The following is a 25388-nucleotide window of genomic DNA, read 5'->3' as shown; positions in this document are numbered from 1 at the left end:
TTTTATTTGGATGTCAAATAATGTGGCATTATTTTGTTTGACATTTTCAGCTTATGTTTCAGTTGAATGGTATATATTAGCATGGTTTATCTAGTCCCAATCCCAAGAACATATCATCCTGATTTCTAAATGAAATGCCAGCTCCCATCAACACCATCTCAACCCCATACTTCTCAGTTTCCATATTTGCTCATAAGCTTCTGAATTAATCTTTTGTGAAGAAGTGCATACATGACAAGGTATTTTAAAATTCGCTTTAATCTTCTCTTGCTTTTTTCAATCTAATGAAAAAGGCTGTAGAAGGCCCTAATCATGTTTCTATTTACCTTAAAGCTTATTGCACCTCCTTCAATACAGCATTGCATTTGCATTTACATGCCTGTTATCTTCTGAGTCTCTAAAGTTCCTTTGTAATGGTCATTGCATCAAGTTCTCTGAGTTCATTACAGTCAGAATGCTAAATAACCATGACCACTTCAAGCATATAATGTAAGAGAAGCATTTTCTAAGCCACTACTAAAAATACAAGAGCACAAACTCCTGAGTGGTACAGGATCATACGAGTTCTGCATGATGCTTTAGCAGGAGGGTTGCTCCAGAATTTTACACGAACCATTCTACTAAGTCCAGGCACAAATTACCTTTGCCTAGATTATTTGTTCAGATCTTCTTGGAGTCATTTAGCTACTTTTGTTTGCTTTGCTTCACATATAATAGAATTTAGCTTCTTTTATGAAGAGAAAGGGTGATTTTGAATTTAAGGGCCAACTGCTCCCTCATCTCTGGGTGTCTCTGCTTAGTGCCAGAAATATGAGATTGCACCATAGTCTTCTAAACATAATTGTCTTTTAGAAGTCAGTTCCCAGCAAATCTCTCTAGTTTAAGACAGAGAAAATTCCATTAAATGTAATGCCCTCCAATGCTATGTTTATGATCTGTGACTATATTAACAGATGACTTACTTTCATCAACTTAGCTAAAGTTTTTATTGTTCATATTTAATGGTATAGTAATGACTCTCTTTTTTGATATTTTAATGCATAATAGAAACTGACCCCCCCCCCTAGAGAGTCTACTTCATGATTTACTTTTAAACTATAGGAAAATTTTACTGGAAGAAAGTTAAATTGATTATGTACTTCTTAGTGTTTTGGTTTTTTTTTAACAGATTAGTCATATGAAATACAAGAGAAAATTAATTAAAAATTTAAATAAACCCAAAATCTCTGATGCTTTAGAAGTTATATGGAAATATGAAGTTTCAGGAGCATCTACCAATCCCTTTATTTTCTAGAGAAGTAAACCAGAACCTAAGGAATATTGATTTTGTTAAAACCAGATACTTACTGATTATTAAAAATTGAATTTCATTCTGCCTACTAGTATTCACCCTTACAGGAAGATGTGCTATTTCCTACTATAATTTGAGAGGTACCTAGTAGTTATCATGGAGTACTTACCTATATGACCATATTAAGTAAAGTAATAAAATGCTCCCATAGAGATGTTATTCAATGAAGCATTAATAAGATGCTAAAATTAAATATACAGCACTATTCATGAATTAACATCTTATATCTTTTTATATTTCCAAAGCTGCATCTGTAAATTGATGGCCAACAAAACTAGGATTTTGGTCACTTCTAAAATGGAACACTTAAAGAAAGCTGACAAAATACTAATTTTGCATAAGGGCAGCAGTTATTTCTATGGAACATTTTCTGAACTACAAAGTCTACGTCCAGACTTTAGTTCGAAACTCATGGGGTATGATACTTTTGACCAGTTTACTGAGGAAAGAAGAAGTTCAATTCTAACTGAGACCTTACGCAGGTGCTCAGTAGATGATTCCTCTATCACCTGGAACAAAACCAAGCAGTCATTTAAACAGACTGGAGAGTTTGGAGAAAAAAGGAAGAGTTCTATTCTAAATTCATTCAGCTCTATAAGGAAGTTTTCCATTGTGCAAAAGACTCCATTAGCTCTGGAAGGAGATTTTGATGAGCCCCAAGAAAGGAGACTGTCCCTGGTTCCAGACTCTGAGCCGGGAGAGGCTGTTCTGCCTCTCAGCAATGTGATCACCACTGGCCCCACATTTTCAGGCAGAAGAAGACAGTCTGTTCTGGATCTTATGACATACACACCCAGTCAGGGTTTCAGCAGTCTCCAGAGAACCAGAACTTCCATTCGGAAAATTTCCTTAGCCCCCCAGATCAACTTAAATGAAGAGGATATATATTCAAGGAGATTATCTGAAGAGATTCCACTGAACATCACTGAAGAAGTTAATGAAGAAGATTTAAAGGTATGTACCCTCCAAGTCTTAAGATGCACCTCATCCTCGCCCCATAGTTTCAGTAAATTTTGTTACACATTACATGTTTCATGCCATTCCATTTTGGTCTCTGGGGTAAAGGTGCAAAGTCCAATACCTATGTAAGCAACTTCAAAATATAAAACAACTTTTTCTGGTTATCATTGAAGTATCATCTCCCCACAAAGTGTTGTAAGCCAAAACAAGATGTTAGTATTGAGTCCCTTTACCAGGCTCATGATGTGATATTCATCTTTATAACTTAACAATTGTCTGCTTTAGAGTTTTTCTGGGACACAGTGGCATATTTTGCATTTATGTAGGCACCAAGCAGCACTTCTAATGCATGGCCTTGATAAAGACTACAGACGCCTGGTTTCTTGACAACATAATTCACATTCTTGCTTGAATTTAGCTAGTGTACACTTTGTAACTTTCAGCTCCGTCTTATGTCCTGCATTTTTGAAAGGTTTCTTTTAAAGAAGATATGTGAAGCTCAACATATATTAGTGCCAATATTCAGACTGAAGTTAAGAAGCAAAACGACTTCTCTTAAAATAGAAAGCAATGAAAAACTGGAGGACTATTGTTTACTAAACAATGCATGTGCCTTAAGGAAGTGAAAGGAGTCCTAGTAGACTGGCATACTTAATGGCACCAGTCTTTAAAACAAAGTTACCTTTTGGACAATTATAAGTCCTTTTGTGTATCTGGGCCAGAGCTCATTCTGTTGTAAAATAAAGGTATATAAGTAATTTTTACAAATAAACATTCAGTATTTCATAGTTTTAAAAAGTTTGATAAAAGATAATTCATCTATATGATTTAATATCTAAATGAAACTTCCATATTGAAGTCTATAAATGTTAGTATGCATCTTAAAGAATGATGTTTTGACTAATTATGTTGCCAGGTCATCAATTACTTCACCTTCTCGGTAACACACTTGCCCTTCACTGTAATTGAAGCTCATATCATTGCCCCGTTTACAGAGAAAGAAAATCAAGTTCAGAGAAATTCAGCAGCCAGGACCCATTCAAACATTCTAGGATGTTGCTTGTAGGTATTGAATTTAAATAGAGGCCAATTTAATTACACAGCCTAATTTTTAATTGGTGAACCTTACTCTCATGTAACAGGACTTCTTTGTGAGTCTAATGTCACCTAATGAACATCATGGATTCTACAAGGAACAACCCCATGATTTTCCTTTAGACGCTATGAAATCTCTTTATTTCCCCTCACATTTTAAAAATGTATCTTCTGAACGACAAAGGCTTCTAGAGGAATATATTTAAGACTAGAGTTCTGGACTTTAACTCATAGCTGGAATATGCAACATAAACCAGCTTTTTAAAATAAAAGACTCAATAGCTAGAAAGTTGCAAACTGCACTTGTCTATGGACCATTGAAAGAAGTTAAGTCTTGAAGAGTTTGGGAACTTCAATCATTTAGCAGAAGGTGCGGTGCCAGAAAGCATCTAAATGCTAACGCTCAACAAGTGTTTCTTACTTTTCAAAACTATCTTGCTTCATCAGACATCCTACTTGCTGTGGCCATATAGATTTATATTTTTAAAAGCAACTTAGCTGTAAACTGTACTGTTTCTTTCTTTCCCTGAATTAAAAATAAAGCCTCAGTGCAGCATGGACTAGGACTGGTCTCAGAATTGCACTTCTTTTCTCAGGAGTGTTTCTTTGATGATGTGGTGAAGATACCCCCAGTGACGACATGGAACACGTACCTCAGATACTTTACTCTCCACAAGAGCTTGCTTGTCGTGCTGATCTGGTGCTTGATTGGTTTTCTGGTTGAGGTGAGAATGTTTGATTATAAACTGTTACTGTGACTTTAAGGATAGTTAAGAAAGCTGTATGTATTTCTCTGGGCATGCACACATAAGTGTACATGTGTGCCTGTGTGATGGTAGTTTCCTATACAGGTCATAGCTTCTGAAAATCAACAAGAGCTGATGAGGTGGCTCAGTGGTGAAGGGCACTGGCTGCTTTTCCAGGGGACCAAGTTGCTTTACTAGCACCCACATGGTGGTTCACAATTGTCTGTAACTCAAGTCCCACAGTATCTGGTGCTCTTTTCTGGGCTCTGTGAGTACTGCATCTATGTGATATATAAGTGAGCATATACTCATGCATACAAAACTAAGTCAAAAAATTTTAAATCCACAATCAGGACTACTATTGATATCTTAGTATTTCAGACATAACATAAAATATCCTTTAAAATATACTGTATATGAAGAATTGTTCTAGAGTAAATTTTATTGGGAATGTTTAATATATTCAACATATTTTAGGATTTGTGCATATTATTAAAAGGTTACTTTAACAAAGCCAATAACTATCATTTCAACATTTTTTGTTCTGTTAGAAGAGTGACTAATTCCCACATACCTACCAAGTACAATATAGTTTTATTACCTATAAGCCTCGTGTTATTTGTTATATTTTAGTACATTAGTTTTTGACAGATTCAAAAGCTCAGTGTAAAAGGAATGCATATGAATGGAAATTAAGCACTGAGAAGAATTATAGATGTTTGGTTATTAACTGTGCAGGCAGTGACTCATATGGTGGTGATTATTTGTCTGTAGCACCTTTGTCTCAGGCAGCGCCCACTGAGGGAGGCTTGGGCACCTTCCGCAATGACATAATTATCTCATTGTGTGTTGACCTGCTACACAAGTATGCACTATTATTACTTTACTCTATTACTATGATAAAGTACACAATTAGTTAAAGAAAAGAGAATTAATTTTGGCTTAATTTTTGAGGGGATATATTCCATGGTGGCTGGGAAGGCAATACAACAGGGGTAGTAGGTTGGCAGGTCATATTGCAAATACACTCTGTAAGCAAATAGTGGGCAGGAAGTAGGGCCAGACTGTAAAACCTGAAGCCTGTCCCCAGAGACCCACATACTCCATCAAGGCCCAAGAACCCAGATTCCACAGCCTCCCAAAATAGTGCAGTGGCTTGAGACCAAGAACTCAAATACTGGAGCTTATGGGACATTTTACATCAAGGCGTCAACATTCACCTAAGAAAAAATGTACCTTGTCATCTGTCAAGAAATTAACTATTAAAGAGAATACAAATACTAACTGAAAAAGGGCGGGTGGTGGTGATGGGGAGGGCAAGGCAGGCTAGGGCAGAACAGGGCAGTGCAGGGGAGGGAAGGGAAGGAACAAATGTAAACAGAATTCAACGATGCTCTCCTCTAGGCAGAAAACAGTAGAATAGCATGGGTTTTTTTGGTTGGTTTAGTTGGTTTGTGTGGTTAGTTTTTGGTTTTTGTTGTTGTTGTTTTGTTTTTGTTGGTTTTGACAATATCCTATAGACATTAGCCAGTTAAGTAGCTCTCAAAATGCTGAATTATAAGAAAGCAATAGTAAAAAATATAATCATTTTAGATGATATGTACAGTTGTACAGCCAAACAACAGTTAAATTCCTTTCTTTCAGTCAAAATTTATATAGATTTTCTTTTAGTCTAAACTTTTTTCTTAGTATCAATGTGTACATTTGTTTGGTTATTGGAATGCTTTTCTGGTACATTCCATTATGGAACAGGTGTCAATCCACAGTTGTAGTTTAGTTTTTATAAGCATTGTTGAAGTCCTTAGTGATGAGGAACACAAAAATGCATATCCTTCTCCATCAAAGCAATTTACCTAGTTTTAAGCTTCAGTAAAGAGTTTTATTTTGACTTAATGATTTTATCCTATTCATTAAGTATGTTTCACATTTGTAATATGAAATATACCCAGTGACCTAACCCTGTCTTTTCCTATTTTTTCACAGTTGCTAAACTAGTGGAGAAAGCAACTGGTTATTTACTTTGCTAATGGTTTTTTCAGTCATGTCATTTTGAAAAAGTATATATTTTGTACATTTTCCCTAAAAATCAATGCCTTCTGTAAATTCTTATTAACACTGAGCAAATAGACTAATATTTCTATTGTGTCATGCTTTCTAGTGGCCCTTCTTGGCAGTGTATCATGGACTAGAAAGGGAAAATGTAAACAAAGGATTAGAGGATGTTTGCTGTTTCCTCTACAATAACCAGATGGTATTTTGAGTGCATCATCTGAAGGTCCTGTTCTCTGCTCTGTCTTGTGGCCTTTGAGGTTGTCAGAGAGCTGCTGTTCTGCTCTTAATAAGGAATCCCTCAGTGGCTTCGCATCAGCTTTAAAATGGAGGTGTAGTGCAGTTTCATAACACTATATTTGCTGTGGATGATGGTAGTCCTCTTATCTCATCTTATTGTTGGTAGATGTATATTTTAGGGCATTATTTGTCCCACGAAGTATGTGAAACCCGTGAATTAAGAGTACATGGAATTCCATGATATGGGACAGTGTTTAACCTTTCCAGCTTAGAAATGAAAGATGACTATTTATTTTGCTGCTGCTACATCTTAATCACCCAGTAGTATCCTTCTTTCAAAAACTCACATGAGCTATATATAGTCAGTCTTAAAGCATTTGGAAGTAAAAAGATAGCATGTACTCTACTGTTTCTCTAACCCAGAAAAAATTTTCCTAAAGACCTCCTAGTTAGTCTTTGACAATGCTTTTTTATTTATTTATTTTTAATTTATTCACACCGCCCCTTGGCAGAGAAGCCCTGTGGAAACACAGAGAAAGGGGATACAGGCTATCCAGATGAGACCTGAGAGGCTGTGGTCAGATGGTCAGGGAGGAGGACCACACCTGCCAGAAGTCTAAGGGAGACAAATAGGGCAGAAGAGGGAGAAAGGATGGGAACAGGATGCTAAGAGTGAGGGGATTACAATCAAGATATAATGTAAAGAAATTATAATAAAAATAAAAAATAAAATTTATTCACTTTATGTCCGGATTCTAAGCCCTCTCCTTGGGACCCTCCAGGTCCCTTCCTTCCTCCCTCTTCCTCCTATCCAGTGTCCTAATCCTCAGCAAGGGAGAGCCTTCCTCTCCTACCATATTAGGCCACCCACATAATCAGTAGATAGAGTTTGGATTGGTGAATCCATGTGATAGACAGGAAATAACCGTCCTAGGATCTAGGCCCCTCCTTAGAAAAATTTAGAAAAGTTGTTTGTTGTCCTGTTGGTAAATTGGTATTTCTGGGAACTGCTCCTATTCGGAGTGTGTTGGCAATGACTGTTACTAACTTTCCTAATTGGAGGAAAGGAATGAGAATAAAAGCTGAAGAGTGTCTCAGAACATGTGCTCCATTTAGAGGCTTGAGTAATTTGATTATTCTGATGATAGAGGAAGACATTTATATTATATATAAAAATACTTTGAAAAGCTTAGAATATAGCTGGGCTTCTTGATTTGCATTGACTTTAGTCTGGATAAAACAGAGTTTTTGTTGTGAGCCTAACCTTACCAAGCTGAGCCTCCTGAGGGTGGGACTGGGAAGACAGGAAAGAGCAGGCTGGAATCATGCTGTAAAGTGATTAAATACATAAAAATAATATAAAGCAGATTCTTTTTCTTTACTAACAGAATACATGGAGACTATGTGTACAGTGAGAAAACATGACAAAATAATGCCATTGGATTTTCATCATAAAAATAAGATAAACTAAAATAAAATGTATTATTTAAGTAGACAACTCTTAACTTTCATGTAGGATTTAGTAAATCCTGCTTGTGGGATAAATGAGGGAATGGAGAAAATGAGTTAGAATGGAATTCCATAAGTTTAATGTGCTCTTACATTAAACTTTACATATAAAACAATTGCTGAAGCTATTGAGTACAGAAGTACAAAGCCAAGTCATTGAGAGTGGGTGCACTTTGTTGTTGGTCGTATTCAATTTATAAGTGAGTGTGGGAAGCATAGGTCAAGATGCTAGAAAAAAGAATAAACTGTGGATTGTTCCATTTCCAGGTGGCTGCTTCTTTATTTGTGTTGTGGTTGCTTAAAAAGTGAGTATTGCACACATTACTGTTGATTGTGTTTTGTTTCCATTTGGAGTTTATAGAATATTTCAATATCTACTATGTTTCATTGCAACCCCCCCCCCCCACCCGCAATACAAACAATCTTCCAGATTATAAGAGGAGAAATACAAGTTCCAGTCATTCTTCACTTTCTAAGATTAGGTTCCAGGGCAAGAACAGTAAATTCTCAAGCCCTATATGTAAAATTGTATCGTATTTTGCATGTGTCCTCTGCATGTCACTACATGTTCTTAAAGACATCTTTAGATTTATATGGTGCCTAATATAATATAACTTTCATGTAAACAGTTGTTATAATGAATCATTTGGGGAAATGATGACAAGAAAAATACGTATGTGCATTTTCAGTAAAGATACAGTTTTAACAGCCATTTCTTCAGTCTGTTGATGGCTGAATCCATGGATACTCAGGAGATCCACAAGGCTTACTTTATTTGTTGACATTGTAAGCTATTCAGTGCCTTTATCTCTTCTTTCATTTCTGACATATATGTTGTTTTCAGCTTTCATGAAATGAGAAAAAAACACATGAAAAAACATTTCACATTTAATGTTTTCCACTAAATATTTTTGCTCAAATAAGGAAGAGTTACATCTATGTCAAATATGAGGAAATTTAAAACATTTTTGCAATACAAAATTTATAAAGCTAAGAGTGTAGTCTCTTTTAAGCCAGTATTTCATTTTTCTTTATATTTATTTTTATTAATGATTCAGTTGATATGTTTGATTGTTGAATAACATTTTTCCATTGTTTTACAGCAATCCTGTTCAAGATGGACAAAATGCTACTACAAATACAAATAACACCTATGTTATTATTATTACCAATACCAGCTTCTTTTATATTTTTTACATTTATGTGGGAGTGGCTGACACTTTGCTTGCCCTGGGCTTCTTCAGAGGTTTGCCACTGATGCACACACTAATCACAGCATCAAAAATATTGCACCAGAAGATGTTGCATTCTCTTCTTCATGCACCAATGTCAACCTTCAACACACTGAAAGCAGGTACTTTTGATTAGGTGTATAAAATGGAACTGCCGCTCACAGGCTCACTTGCTTCCTAGCAGCAGCATAGCCTTGAACACAGGCATCTGCCCCTTATTCAACCACCTTATTTTACATTTCTAGAATACTGCAGGTAAACATACCTGTGGCTCCCAGATTTCTCTCTCAGATTAGTAGAATAACTCATTTTGTTACCATGTGGTTCTACTGCAATGGCCTTAGCGGAATCAGCCTCTTTTGGATAATTTGCCATTTTTCTTTTGGCATACTTGCTCTAGCTTTTCCCAGGTGTTATGTTGTCATCTTTAATATTGTTTACAGGAAGAAAAAAGTTGAAGTTGTTATGGAAAAATATAAACTCTTCCTATGAAAAGTTATCTTGATGGGGAAACTAACTGCTTCATGTGACTCCTCAAGAGTGGCCATATGAATGCATTAGAGAACTTGTGGGAGCAGCAAGATATTTTTAAAATATTTTGAGGCAATTACAGTACATGGTACTTGGTATCATGCATTTGTCACCAATTTAATTACAGTCACAGAAAGAATATTAGAAAAAAGGAACCAAACATTCTAAAACCTATGAAGGTCTTTGAAAGTGTGTTGCATTGATTCCCCTGTGGATAAACTCACATTTAAAGACTATGTAGATAATAAGCTCCCTCAGTGCTCTGATGGCAGTCACTGGGTATCCTGCTATGTGGCAGTAAGCCAGGGAAGGCCTGGCACATAAAAATGAATAAGGTATCATCCTTGTCCCAGAGGCACTCACAAACAAGGAGAGATGTCAGACAGAAATTACACTAAATGTAGAATAAGTTACAGAATTCAGACTTTTTAGCATGATCTAGTCCTAAAAACTTCAAAATAAAGGCTCATTAATTCTTCTAGTTAACAAAAGTTAAGTGTTGGTGGACTGGAAAGATCATTATATTTATCCTGGAGCCCTTATTCCTCACCAAGGTTTGCCTCATTTGCATATGATTTTGGCCGTCCTCTTTTGTTCTAAGAATGTTGGAACTAAGGGAATGGCCAATTCACTTGATCCAGTGACTTTGCTTGTATAGAATTCTGAGACCCTAGTAGGGTAGGAGTTTTCCCATGTTTCTAGCAGAGTAAAACATGGACCATGAAATACAGTGGAAAGTACACAAACATTTGAAGCTTAGTTTGGCCACTCACGGATGGTAATGATAGCTGTTAATAGCCTATGTGAAATAAATGTTAGCTTCTTCCTGCCATTCCTTTCTGTGGGGTGTTGTTCCCAGAGGAAGTGTACCCTTCATTCTCCCTCTCTTCCCAGAGCACCTCCTCTCCTAACTCCAACTCACAGTGCATTTTCAGCCTTCTCTGTTTCCCCATTAGTGACCATTTGTCCCCCCTCCCCCAAGACTTTCATCTGTTTCTTAGACTACTTCCTAATCTCCTTTGCATCATTTGTGGTCCTCCTTGTTTGCCCTCCTGAGCACTAAATAGCTCTCAGTGCTGTACATGAGGTTTTGCTTCCCATTATAACAAATGCTATTAGGTTCTTATACTTGGCAACAACTACTTGGGATTTTTCCTAGTTATGCTCTTCAAAATTGACCTTGATTTTTCTTCAGCTCTTTGATCTTCATATGTTAGTTTCCTCCACTTTGTCACACTCAAATGACTTGGCAACCATATAGACATATAATATAGGTCCTCAGCAAAGTGTAGTTATATTAGCAGAATACTACTAGTTTAAATAATATTTGAAATATTAATATCACTATGATGACACTTTTTTGCCAAAGCAAATTGTTCAGTGACTAAATAGTATTACAAATGTCATGGGATGTATGTCCTTTCTCTCAGTTATTTATGGAAGGATATGCAAATATCCTTAATGAATGTATTAACTAGTGTATGTCACATGTCTGTAGAAGGTTTTTTGCCTTGGTCTGTGGGTCATGTAAAATAAAGATGAAATAATCCTATTGATCTTAAAAGTCTACCATCTTGGAAATGAGATAAGACATGTATACATATGAGCAACTGTGATAAATAGCACATGTGGTCTCTACAATTCAGGCGTGTAGACAGGAAGAGCTTGCTTCCAGATGCAGTAAATACCACTACTCTCTTGCAGCCAGGGTATAAGAGATGAACCAGGGAATATGTACAAATTTGATTAGAAGAGATGAGGAGGAAAGGTTTTTGATAGATGGAAATGACACATAGGCAAAGTAGAGAGGCATGAAGAGTAGACTGTCTAAAGAATAGACACATTTACCTGAATAGAAAAACCTAAGTTAGTTCAGAGCATATTATAGGAAAGTATTAAGTATTAAACAAATAATTTTGGACTTTACCCTGCAGCTGGTAGTGAATGAATAAGCTTCACTGTTACATTGTTGCTATAGTATACTTTATCTAATTGATTGGTTAGCTCCTTTTTAGACAATGAATCCCCGAAGGACAGGGAGAGTGACTTAGTCACCTCTGTTATCTCTGTATCCATCATTGTCCCAGGCATGTAGTAGACATGGAATTTTTAGTTCATTGAGGCAACAAATAATCACGACTGGGGAATTGGGGAAGGGGGATGAAGGAAGAGGGAGGGAGGGAGGGTGGGTTCAGGAGGAGAGGAAGGAGGGAGCTATGGTCAGGATATAAAGTAAATAAATAAATTTAAAATATTTTAAGAAGACTCATATGTGAGTCTGGAATTTAAAACACAGGTTGAAGCCTAGATTGCCAGTGAAGAAGATAGAGAAGAAAAATCCATCTGTATGAAAGAGTCAGCTGTGAATTCTGGAGCAGTGCATCCACAGGGCAGAGCACCGGGAAGGGACAGAGTCTATGCCTTCTATAGTGGAGCTGAACATAAAGAAATGGTGAAAACACACCCATTAAGCTACTTTGAAACTCAGAGTGGCAGAAGTAAGGTTTGAGTGGTAAAATGACTGAACATTCCTAACCTTAATTATAGTAAGAACGTGAGCCTGAGAGGGCTCTTTGTTTTATGAAAGTTCAAAACTAGGGAAACAATAGCTTAAATACATAGTTAGACATTTGAACAAAGCTAATATTTAATAAGTTCTTGATTTTTTGATTAGGTAAATGTTTTTGCTGTCCTCCAGATTTAGTATGAAATATATTACTGTCCTTTTAAAAGTGACTACTTTTTGAGAATTTTTATTTGTATCACAGGTGGGATTCTTAACAGATTCTCCAAAGATATAGCAATTGTGGATGACTTTCTGCCTCTTACCATGTTTGACTTCATCCAGGTTTGTAAGAAAAATTTTCCCATAAAGTTTTATCAGTAGTTTCAAAAAGAAGCAAGTGTATTTTTGCTACTTTTTCCTATACTAGTTGAATTCCTGGCTAATAAATAAGTTTTATGAAGGGCAGTGTTTAATAGTTCACAAATTTAGTAAATTCAGTAACTAGGCAGGTCTGTTTATTTCAGCCAGACCCATGATATAATATTATCCACTTGGATTGACTTGCAAGACACAAAAGATCATTTTCCACCAAATTATTGGCCATAAATCTGACTGTGTGATAGAACACACCCTCTATTCCTTAAGTCCCACACTGAAGTGAAGATGGAGTTCCAGCAAAGGCTACACTCTAATCCAGCTTTGCCCATGAACACCTCAACTTAAGTTAGCTAAACAATTTCCCCACCAAATGGGACTTAGTGGAAGGATGGAAGAAAAGGCTGGGCTGTTGAAAACATAAAGGAAAAGAAATATTCTGACTCTATGAGGGCTATCCTTGAGTGACAGTTGTGACTAGACCCTCCGGGGTAGCCATGCTGTGTGGCTGACTTCCAGTGAGTTGAGTTAATAAAAGAAGATGGTTGGTGGAGGTGAAAGTGACCTTTAAGATGCTACATTAGGACTTCAAAGTCACAGGTCTCCAGGAGAGCTGTAAGCTGATACCCTTGCCTGCTGAACTAGGTACAGCTTTTTTAACTCCCTGATGGTTCCCTGAAGCTTCAGAGAACAAATGCACCTGGAGAAAAAATTGGATCATAACACTGCCCTTATTGGGATAATACATTCTTATGGATTGTCCCCCCCCCTCTCCAAAATAATACTGCATTTCTCAAAGAACATGAAAAAATAAGGACTATTATCTTCATGTGTCTACACAAGCAATATCAGCAGATGCAGAGAAATGAGCTGTTGGTTTGCCTCCTCTGAACTGATTGACATAATCAAATACACTTAGGGTTCTAAGTAAACTTTATTTTGGATTTCCTTCATTTCTGCAGCACCTGTTAGACCCATGTTTTGATTCACATACTCAAAAGTGTTATTTTGCGTGTGTGTCTTTAACATGAGACATTTGTTCCCCATTCTAGGAGGGTAAACCATAGGTCTATCATATAAGTATACTAATCTAATATACACTAATAAAATATAACGCAATGCAATATAATATAATCATGTACAAACTGGAATGTGGATATCGATCTGAGTCTGTCTGCAAACGTATTAAAAATGGTGCTGAGTGATTTTTTGTTTTGTTTTTATGGTCTGTTAAGTGTTTTCTGTCAATTTAAAGTTCACCTCAAATCTGGGAGAGCTACTTTTCAAATATTTACCTTACAAATTAGAGTTTTTGACATTTGTGATGGCTTTCAAGTTCTTCGGTGTAGCTTGAACAGTTTTAGCTCTAGTCCTAGAGCTGTTAAAGCTTCACAAAGTAGCAAACCACTCAAAGATTTCCATAGATCTGAGGTCAACCCTACTCACTTCCCTGCAAGGCACCAACTAGTAAACCAATGGAAACTAGCAGAGAATTACCATAAGGAAGTTACACTAAGTTGCTTGTAAAAATAACACACACTTGCTGTACATCTATATGGTAAACACCAGTGAGATGTACTGAGTTTACATACTAATTCTAATTTTCATGGAGGTAATATGGTGAGCTGTCTGATTGGATAGGCAAAACTCATTTCGATAGTATGGATAGGAAAAATGCTTAACTTCGAATTAAATCCATCCTCTATAATCTTTTTGAGTTATTAGAGTATCTCCAATTATTACAACAGCAGTTGAGTTGAGAAGAGAATAAAACTTATTAAATAATACTTCTCTCAATATTTAATATGGAAAGTTAGGATCAAAAAAGTGGGCTTCCCTATATGACTAAACCTATATCTAAAATAAGTATTTGAAACTCAAAATGTCCTGTTAAGAATGTTCCATTTTTAAAATTTATTTATTTATTATTATGTATACAGTGCTCTGCCTGCATGTACACCTGCAGGCCAGAGGAAGGCATCAGATCACATTATAGATGGTTGTGAGCTGGGAATTGAACTCATGACCTCTGAAAGAACAGTCAGTGCCCTTAACCATTGAGCCATCTCTCCAACCCCCAAGAATATTCCATTTTTAAAAACCCTCCTAACAAAATCACAAAAGATAACATTTATAGTAAAATTTCAAAAGTTTAATTTTTCAAAAGACTAGATGAAGAAAATCATACTCATTTAAAATTTACTTTTTATACAGTTTATAATATCTGATAAAAATATCCTAAGATCAGAGAGTACCATGTAAAGTTTCAACAATTTAAGTATCAGCAAACTACACAGTTTTAAACACTGTTTTAATATAACTTGCAGAATCTGCCTTTGAGCTAGTACCTTCCTCATAGGATGCACATTTATTATTATTGTTATTGTTATTATTAATTAATTTATTATTATTATTATTATTATTATTATTATTATTATTATTATTATTAAAGCAGAGTGCAAGAACATGTGTAAATATAACCTTGTCCACCTTGCAAAGTAAAAAACTCACTCACCACCATGTGTTCTTTGACCCCACAGTTGCTGTTCATTGTGGTTGGAGCTATAATAGTCGTCTCCGTTTTACAACCCTACATCTTCCTAGCAACTGTGCCAGGGCTAGTAGCCTTTATTTTACTGAGGGCGTACTTCCTACATACCTCTCAACAACTCAAACAACTGGAATCTGAAGGTACAACATGGGACGGATTACAAGGTTCCCCTGGAGTTAGGGGAACCACAAGAGCTTTTTGTGATTCACTACCTTTATCCTACTTTCTAAAAAAAGTTTTAATTTCTAATAATAACAGTGATGTGGGGGGGGAGAGAGGTAGAGACACAGAGAGAGAGAGAGAGAGAGAGAGAGAGAGAGAGAGGGAGGGAGGGAGGGAGGAGAGAGAGGAAAGAGTGAGAGAGAGAGAGAGAAAGAGAGAGAGAGGGAGAGAGGAGAGAGAGGAAAGAGTGAGAGTATCTGTGTGGGCATACGTGTCCATGCAGACAGGTGTGGGAACCAAAGGCTAATGCCAAGCTATCTTCATAAATTGCTTCTCTTCTCTTCTCTCTCTTTCTACTTTTTTTTTGTTGTTGTTGTTTTGTTTTGTTTTGTTTTTCAAGACAGGGTGTAGCCTTGACTGTCCTAGACTTGCTTTGTAGACCAGGCCAGGATCTTACAGCAATCTGCCTGCCTCTGCCTCCCAAGTGCTGGGACTAAAGGCGTGCGCCACCACACCTAGCTTCCCATTCTTTGTTTTTGTGAGTTACTCACAGATCCCGAAGCTTGCTGTTCAGGCCAGCAAGGCACCGGGTCCCTCAATATCTGCACTACAGATATTCAGTACTGGCCCACTGTCTTACATGTTTGTCTGGAATCTGATTGAAGCCCTTGTGCTTGTGTAGCAAACATATGCCCCGCTGAACTCTCCTCATGCCAACGATGATTTTTGAAATGTGTAATAGAACTTATAAACTATACATGGATTGATTTTTTTCAATTAATAAGACTTTGTTTTGGCTTTCAAAGAAGTATATAACCTTACCATGGTTATCATAGACATAATTTCTTACATTGTTCAAAGTAAAAAGAAAATAGCAATGCTATTATTCCTCATAATTTCTTCCAGATTTCAAGTGAAAACAGACAGAATTCTTCCCTTCGACTTGCTGTCTTCAGACCTTTCCTTAACGTCTTGACTTCTTTTTGTTAATCTTTGCTTGAGCTCTTTAGGAAGCATCTCTTTCAGAAAAGGCTTTGGTGAGGGGCTTTTTTTTTTTTTTTTTTTTTAAGAAAATAAACTTAAAGTGTGTTTCTGCTTTGAATCAATTCACAGAATTCTTCATTGAAAGACTTCGAAAATTGACTGTTCTCAGCAATTAGTAATTTAGGATTAACCAAGTAGTGACTATTTTTTTCCAAGAAATGTGAGTTAACAAGGAGAACAGTTCTGTGCTGTTATCACCCATGGTTGGCGGGTGAAAGGGAAGGGCCATGCATTTAACAGTGAGCCCTTGAGCGCCCCTAGAACCATTGATGCTTACAAAAAGGTTACCCTTAAGTTAATCTTCGTCAGAAACATGGTGATAGAAATTCCATTGTATATTACAAGCTTGACATGATCTCCTATGGGGTGATTCACAGGCAGGAGTCCAATCTTCACCCACCTTGTGACAAGCTTAAAAGGACTCTGGACACTTCGAGCCTTTGGACGCCAGCCTTACTTTGAGACTCTCTTTCACAAAGCTCTGAATTTGCACACTGCCAACTGGTTTATGTATCTGTCAACCTTGCGCTGGTTCCAAATGAGAATAGACATGATTTTTGTCCTCTTCTTCATCGTTGTTACCTTCATTTCCATTTTAACAACAGGTACTGTGAACTTATTATTGTTAAACTTTGAGCATTTGGGTTAACATTTTGTCAGTGAATAAAATGCTGTATTTTTACATTAAAATTTAGATGTTTTTTAATTTTTAATTTTTAAAAATTTAGATGTTTTAAAATAAACTTCTGGAGCTTATTAACCAGTACAAGTAAATTATTTGCATTTCTATAGTTTTGTTTCCAAATAATTGATTTGGCTTAAAGGATTATATAGTATTTTCCCTAATTTTATTCACTGTTTTAAAAATAATGACATTGAGTCCAATAGGAAAAAATGTGATTGACAGGAAAAAAAGTCTCTTCTTGCTAATGTTGGCAAAAGGTCAGATATCAAAGTTAGTAAAAAAAATTATAAAAGAAATCTCTGAATGGTGGAAGAGACGAACATATATGTGCACTTGGGCATGTTCATGTGCACACACACACACACACACACACACACACACACACACACACACAAACACATACTATCCTTTCATCTTCCTATAAAATTTCTTCTGTTGTAACAACTACTTGTTGGTAAAATTCTTCGTCTAATATGGATTTTGAATGAATAAAAATTGCTACCGAAATGAAATAAAAGGGCATTATGTTTTAAAAACAAAGGCTCTGAAATTTAAGATCTTTGAGTGAAAAGCACAATGTATGTCACAATAAGAAAAAAATTATACATATAAATGAGTACCTCTATTTTAAGGTGTTTCTGAGTCAAAATCTACATATAAAAGATTATATATTATATATATGGCCAAAGTTCAGAGGGAATGCCACACCAATGCCAGATTTTCAACATTATTTGATTGTAAGAACATAATTACTCAACACCAAATGAGGCACCCCTGGGCAAGTTATCAGAAGGCCTGATGCAGCTTCAGGGTGAGTGTCACAGTTGGTTACCTGGAGCAACCAGAACAGGCGCTGCAGCGTCAGGCTGCAGCGTCAGGCATAGATAGGTGTGCTTCTATCTCTCTAGCAGATAGTAGCCTGTGTTTACTTCCTTGTATGGATGCTTCAGTTCTCTCTGTGTCTCGGTCTCTCTCTCTTTCCACCCGTCTCTGTCTTTCTGTCTCTCTGTCTCTCTCTCCCGCTCTCTCTCCATTCCTTCGCTCCCGTTCCCCCTCTCCCCTTGCCCTCTCTCAGAACATTAGCTGTCTTCATTTAACAGGACCACATGAACTTCACGTGGCTTCTCCACTCTGCCTCTTGAATTAGCAGTAGAGCTCTGCTGTCTAATGCAAAGTTCTAGAGAGAACAGAAATGAGATTCCTTCTGGTTTGGGGCCTTCTGGAGATAATGCAGCTGCTGAGAGAATGCTCAACTTTCCACTCGTTGCTTTCTCCTTGTGTGGCTTGGAAATGATTCTATGAAAAGATTATACATGGGTAGGCATATTTGTGAATTTTTAGAAGTACGGTCATCTTGAGATCTTAAAAATAATTTAAGGAGCAAAGTATTGATTATTTTTATATAAGCTAGTTGAAAGGGGATCAAAGATGACTAAATTACACATATTAAGACTTATTAATAACCTCAGTACTGAGGAAGGCAGTGGTAGGTAGATCACTGAGTGCAAAGCCAGCCTGGTCTACAGAGAACAGCCAAGGATATACAGAGAAACCTTGTCTTGAAAAACCAAAACCAGCCAAACAAATAAATAAACAAACAAGCCAAAACAAAACAAAAAAACAGAAGCAAAACCAAAAACCACTTATTAACAAGTCACTCAAGCTTAAAGTCAGTGTTCAAAAACATTGAAGTCAGCATAGTACAGAACTTCCAGTAGGGATGAGAAGCACAGCTCAAGAACCCAGCCATTACTCTTTTATTGGTCTTATTGACCAATAAATGATATTAACTTAATTTCCTTATATGTACAGACACACACTAATATGTCTCCCATAGTAATGAGTGTAATAATTTGTGCAAAACAGTGTAGTCTTGTCTGTAATAAATGCCCAGTAACTATTATATTGCTTGTTGTTATTACATTTTTTATTTTCTTTTTAGCCTTCAGAACAAAAAGTGTACAGGGGCCCTGTATGAACTTCTAACAATTTTCAGTACATTGTTTGACGCTGACAAAGTGGACATGTGCTGTCTATCGTGCACCTAATTTGGGGAAAATGTAAACCTGAAAATTTCAGTCAGCAATAGGAAGGCTTTTTATCTCTGTGTTTAACTTTATAATTCTTTAGTGCTACATTCTAACCCTATCAGTTGGGACATGATAACCTGAAATAATAATAATTCTTGAGCATTTACCTTGGAAATTTTTTGTGGTGATAATTCTGAAATTTTAAATTTTAATTAATTGTTCTTCCTAATCCTAAAATAAATTTACTCTAGAACTACAGGTTAGCACTGTTCTTTTTAGACATATTAGTCTATTTTCTTCTTTCTTGTAATATAATTAGCAATCATCTCTCTTAAATGGCTAACGTTAGTGTTCTGACTGCCTGGTGACACACAAAGTCTGCTTTCTTCCGGACAGCCTCTGCTTAGCTAAGTAGTGACCCTTGCAAATGGGCTAAGCATATCTGCCCCTGCTATTCAAGTACATGTGGCCCTCCTTTGACTTTTTGTAGAAGGTATCATTTGGACCTGCAGTTTGTTTCCCCATCTTGTGTTCAATCAGAATTTGTTTTTATTGTTATATGCAACATGTTACATACAATTATGTCACATACCCAATAGCAAAAGTCCCTTCAAGACCTAAACAGCACTTAAAAGTGGCACTCAAAGAAAGAATAGGCAGGCTACCAAGATGAGACTTGATAGCCTGTGACCATAAAGTGGGGGAGGAGACCCCCCTCAATCATGGACCTAGGGGAGGGCAATAGGGTGGGAGTGGGAAGGAGGGAGGAATGAGAGGATACAAGTGATGGGAGAACAATTGAGTTGTAATCTGAATAAATTAATTAAATGTGAGGCACCAGAGTACGTGAGAAAGTCGTATCACACTCTCCACTCAACTGTGGAGAATATTCTGACCATTGGCTACATCTGGGAAGGGGTTTAAAGTTTACCTCCTGTATTGTCCTTGGCTGGTGCCTTAGTTTGAGCGGGACCCCTGGGCCCAAATCTGCCTATCATATTGTTCTACTTCCTGGTGGCACTCAGAGGAAGGACAGCAAGTAGCCAAGAAGAGACTTGATACCCTATGAGAATATATAGGGGGACGTAATCCCCCTCAAGAACAGTCATAGGGGAGGGGAATAATGGGAAAATGGGGGGGGAGGAATGGGAGGATACAAGGGATGGGATAAACATTGAGATGTAACAAGAATAAATTAATAAAAAAAAAGAAAAAATAAAATAAAAAGTTACCATGAGAACTTCAAAAAAAAAAAATAAATTAATTAATTAATTAATAAAAAAAATAAAAAGAAAAAAGTGAAACACTTTCCCAGTATTCAGTCACTATTTGATTTTAAAAATTGGTTGAAAGCTTACTCTATGAGGGCATGTGGAGTCACTAATATCAGCATTAAATTTAAATTTATTGACATGCAATGAGAGATATGAGTAAAGTAATTCACGGAGGAGAGCAGTGACATGCACTTTGTTGAACCCTCTTTCCTATCTAGGTGATGGAGAAGGATCAACTGGCATCATCCTCACCTTGGCTATGAATATCATGAGTACTCTGCAGTGGGCCGTGAACTCCAGTATTGATGTGGATAGTTTGGTAAGTTGTTATTTTTAATTTTATGAAAAGTCAAGAAAATAAAAAACAAAAACAATTGGTAATAACATCAGGGCTATATGTATCATCCAGTTTAAGAAATAAATGTTAAGGTAAATTTAAGGACATAACGCATCACACATTAAGCTGTGGCATGATCTATGTTACATCCTCATGGATCATCACTGTGAACATTTGTGCCCATGTGTCTTTGCCCAGGAGTTTTCCAAAGCAAATCCCAGGGGTGGACTGAATTACTGGGAATAGAATTTCCCTAACCTCGATTTTACCGATGCCAAGTTACTCCCTGGTCTGTTGTGCTAGAATATACTTCCACCACGAGAGCATGTATATACTTCCAGCAATACTTCTTATTCAGACATTTTAAAGCTTGCCAGTCTGATGAGTGTGAAGTAACTACTGAAATGTCAGGATAACTTAATACCTATTCATTGTTGATCATTTGGGTTGTTTGTTTGTTGTTTTTCCTTTCTATTAAGTGCCTGTTCATGTTGTTGCCTTACTTTTCAACTAGATGAGTTGTGTTTGTGTTGATTTGTTTTCCATAACTGACTTGTAGGTGTTCTTTAATCCTGGACCAGTTGCCAGTTCTATATATTTGAGAGGCCCTGGAGCCAGTGGCTTTACATATAGTGTCACTTAATGAAAGGAAATATTGAATCCAATAGAGAGTATTTTATTAATTTTTTCCTTTATGGCTTGTACATTTGGTATCTTATTTAAGAAATCCTTCTGTTTGTTAGGTTTCCACCTTCAGCAGCCTGACACTTTTCATGGTGTCCTTGTCTTATTTTTACAATGTCTATTCTCAGTGATTGTTCCCTCCTAAGTGTTTGTCATTGTTCCTCCCCTTTGTGTTTGATTGATGTTGTCTTGCATTTGTGTACTTTGTATAATTAAAGACCATATTCTGGCTTATTGTATCTTCTACCATAGACTGAGATCCAAGAGTGATATTTTTGTGCTAAAATGGTGTCAAGAACTATTAACTCCACAAGAAGTGAAAGGATACTAGATAAATTTCCCTATTTATAATTTAATAAAAGGCATATTTTCAGTTAGATGATAGAATTGGCCTTAAAAATTCATCACTGACTTCTTTTTAAACTTTTTATTACATTTACTTATGTAATAAATAATGTAAAGTAAAGGATGTCCATGCCATAGCATGAATGTAGAGTTCAAAGGAAAACTTGTGGAGGTCAGTTCCCTCTTTTCACTATCTGGGTCCTAGAGACTGAACTGAAACCATCATTCGGCTTAGCAGCAAGTGCCTTTCCCTGCTGAGCCATCTTTGCTGGCCCACCGTTGAATCTTAAGCTTTTGAACTACATTCATCCATTCATTATTTCATTCTCTAAGGTCTAGAATTCCCAGTTAAGAATCATCGTAGAACTCCATTTAATTACATTTTCAGACACACATTCATGTGATGATAAAATTTCCTTAATCAAATTTTCTCATAACAAAAATCATAAATACATCTCAAGGGAAAAACCTAAAATCTTTTAAAGCCTCTTTTTGTCACTGTGCCTTTATAGTTTACTGAGGTATCTTAATAATTCCTTGAAATAGTTTTCTTGATTTTTTTTTTAGTTAGACCAGTTCTGAGTCTTTTATCCATACTTCTTGGATGCATTTTTGTTTTGAGAGCTCTTATAAAGAGCACTTAAATACATAGGGTGTAGGTAAAGAATATTATATAAGTGCTGTGTTTCTATTTTTTTTTATTTTTACAACTGTGACTTTATAATTCTAAACTCTTGTGCATATTACCTATTTCATTCCTTTAAAAATATCTGTTCACCTTGTCCATGTAAAATTCCTCTTGCAACATTAATTTTCTGACTTAATGTCATATCCAAACTTTCAACATTGCAACACAGTGTTGTCATCTACAGAGTTCACACTCGAGATCTGTACAAATGAGCTACAAAGCCAAGTCACACACATGCAAGCAAAGGTTTTCAGTAAGTTTAGGATTTTGTGTTGGGCTTCTCTTACAGCTATATTTGTACAGCTGGATGTGGCCTGGGCACTGTGGGCTGGAGACTCCTGTTGGAACAGCACACAAGGCTGTCACAACCCTTACTCAATACATTTTATTCTATGTGTCTAGTGTCCACAAGAGATACTTTAAGGTATTTAACTTTGCCAGGCTTTTCCATGGGTTTGCTAGACTTTGTAGCCTGTTCTTTGCCATTTTATCTTTCATGGTGTATGAAAGGACCTTCACAGGGACCTATTGTGTCTTATGATACAGTCTATGAAAAGTAACAGTATTTGCATTTGATTACATTTTCAAAAGTTACCGTCTTTTGTTTGAGATCAAAGAGCACATGTGAGTTTTCATTTCCCTGCCAAGCGATGCTGGTGGGCCTTCCTGGCTGTTTATGTTCCCTTTCTGCTATTAACTCCCATCGTGCTGCTATTACACTATTGCTAAAACTACTTTGCAGTGCTCTTATTTTCATTTCTTCCTTTGGCAGTCAGAGAGGAGAAAGACTGAGCAGGTCTGCAGACTTCACATCTACATGATGTAATACCAAGGTCTTACATCCTTAAGCCAGTGTGATGTCATTTTTACCTTACTGAGTTTTTAAATACATTTAGAATGATTTCAGTTTAAAATGGAACAAACACAATGTTTTCTTTGCCACACACTTCATTGTAAAACTAGATACAGGGCCACGCAAGAAGAGTCTTCAGAACTGGAACAATTACTTCATTTACCCATCTGCCCCAATTTAAACATGGATGCTGACTCACTTTGACTATGTAGTTGTAAACATGGTAGTGTAACTTTTTTTTCTTTACCTACCTACAGATCCCTAGCGTTCCTTTTCAGCTATTAAATCCAATATCACAGTAACACAGCTACCTCAAGTTATGTTGTATTTATGATTATATATCTGAAATGATGACACTCAGAACTATCCATCAACCCTTTTATTATGTTCTTGTAATAATTTTTTTATTTATTCCCAAAGACAGTTGTTTCCTTTATTCCTGCATACCTTTAGATGTCATAATAATTCTATTCTTTAAACTCTCAGCCAATGACCTTCCTATCTCACAGAAATAAATGTGTATGACCAGAAATAATTCCCTTACTGCTCTCTACTAGCTGTTTCTTAATGCAGCACACTGCTAGAGCATCTTCCAGTGGACATGACATCTCAGAGCACAAGGTCCTATGCAGGCTTATGGGACCTCTACTCATATTTACTGTCCCTCCATGTCCTTCTGCATAGAAGCAAAACCTGTGTAGTTGCCTGCCCTTGGGAAGATTTATCTTGCTAGTGAATACTCTCATTTGGTCTCTAGTTCCTATTCCAACTGTTTGACCTGTATACAGCAAAACTTATAAAGGGATTAACAGTTATTTTATTTCCATCACCCATGCACACGGCAACATCTTTGCCACCTGCAGTTGCTGAGCAGTATTTTCCATGGATCAAGCCTTACACTCTTTCACTCTTCTGCCACTGCCTGGACCCCCATCTCATGTATCTTCTAAAACATCATTTGCATTACAGCTGTCTTCTATCTGCATATCTAACCCTATGCTTCAAAGCCGTCTCTTGACGAAGCATAGATTGATATGTTTAGTATACACCTCTGTATTGCTCTCTAACAATGCCCAGCTACCATCTTGGCACCTCATGCATCCATAAAGCACACTGCTAGATTTGACATGCTGGGGTATGAATTCCTGTACATCAAGTCATAATGCACACAAGATCTTAAGTGATCATTAAAATGACACAAAAATTCTACTCCCTTCATTTGCTTAGAAAGCTAAATAAATAAGGGCCAGTAAGGGTATAAAAGGTGGCATTTTAAACTTAGCACTATTAAAGCATTGGGTGACAAAGGAGTTGTTCACACATAATTTCTTCATTTGATAACCATATCCTTCTATCGACCACATAGGAAACAAAAAGTGATCAATCTAAATATGTGAATGCTACTGCCTTAGCTCTCCAAGAAGACTAGCAGAAAAGCATACCCATTTCCAATAGATGATTGTCCTACTGAACTGAACTCTGTGTCCCTAGTAAAAAGAAGGGAGCCACAAGGTTAAGGACAACCAGCTCACAGGCTTCCATTTAGATCACCGTTAATGAAGTTCCAGAAAGTTCTTGTATGGTTGGTGCAATCTGAGAAGAGTTTTCTGTCAATACAAACTCCCTCTGTTTCTCCTTTGTCCTTTCATCACCTGTGTTTATTTTGGGTTCTACTGAAGATCAAATGACTAATTGTAGAATGAGCAAAGCGAAGTGTGGTGGGAGAAGACAAAGGGAATTTCTCTTTTCTTCATGACTGCTGTTACCAAGTGTTCTTGTAATGAAAGCAGTTTCTGTTATAAGGATCTGACTGAGGAATTAATTTATCCTCTTTGTGTTTTGCCTCTTTTTAATGGTAGCTTGAGTGTGCTTTGCTGTCGTTCTTACAAGTGGTGTATTTTTCAAGACTTACTACCCATCTATCCACAAAAAGCCTTATATTTCTTTCTGGCTCAGACACTAAAAAGCTGTGTGCCTTTAGGCAAGTCATCGTTCCTCATTTCCAGGGCTTTACTTTCCTGTTCTTTAAAATGAAATGGTTTGGTTAGGAATATTTTCAGATTGCCGGCAACTTGGACATTCTCTCTCTCTCTCTCTCTCTCTCTCTCTCTCTCTCTCTCTCTCTCTCTCTCTCTCTCTCT

The 25388-nt window shown here is 36.7% G+C and overlaps 1 protein-coding gene across 1 annotated transcript in view; it reads left to right on the top strand.

The window, feature by feature from the left end:
- The window catches only part of Cftr (CF transmembrane conductance regulator), a 145743-nt gene that overhangs the window by 91657 nt on the left and 28698 nt on the right, over positions 1–25388 (top strand). The window contains exons 14-21 of the mRNA XM_051151883.1: positions 1597–2305; positions 4003–4131; positions 8218–8255; positions 9054–9304; positions 12482–12561; positions 15135–15285; positions 16729–16956; positions 20559–20659. Of these exons, the coding sequence (XP_051007840.1) occupies positions 1597–2305; positions 4003–4131; positions 8218–8255; positions 9054–9304; positions 12482–12561; positions 15135–15285; positions 16729–16956; positions 20559–20659 (1687 nt within the window). The remainder of the gene's footprint in view (positions 1–1596; positions 2306–4002; positions 4132–8217; positions 8256–9053; positions 9305–12481; positions 12562–15134; positions 15286–16728; positions 16957–20558; positions 20660–25388) is intronic.

Source organism: Acomys russatus, chromosome 10 (genome assembly GCF_903995435.1).
Source record: "Acomys russatus chromosome 10, mAcoRus1.1, whole genome shotgun sequence".
NCBI lineage: Eukaryota > Metazoa > Chordata > Mammalia > Rodentia > Muridae > Acomys > Acomys russatus.
Note: the sequence above shows the minus strand (reverse complement) of the source record. Positions and strands in the feature narration are given on the sequence as shown.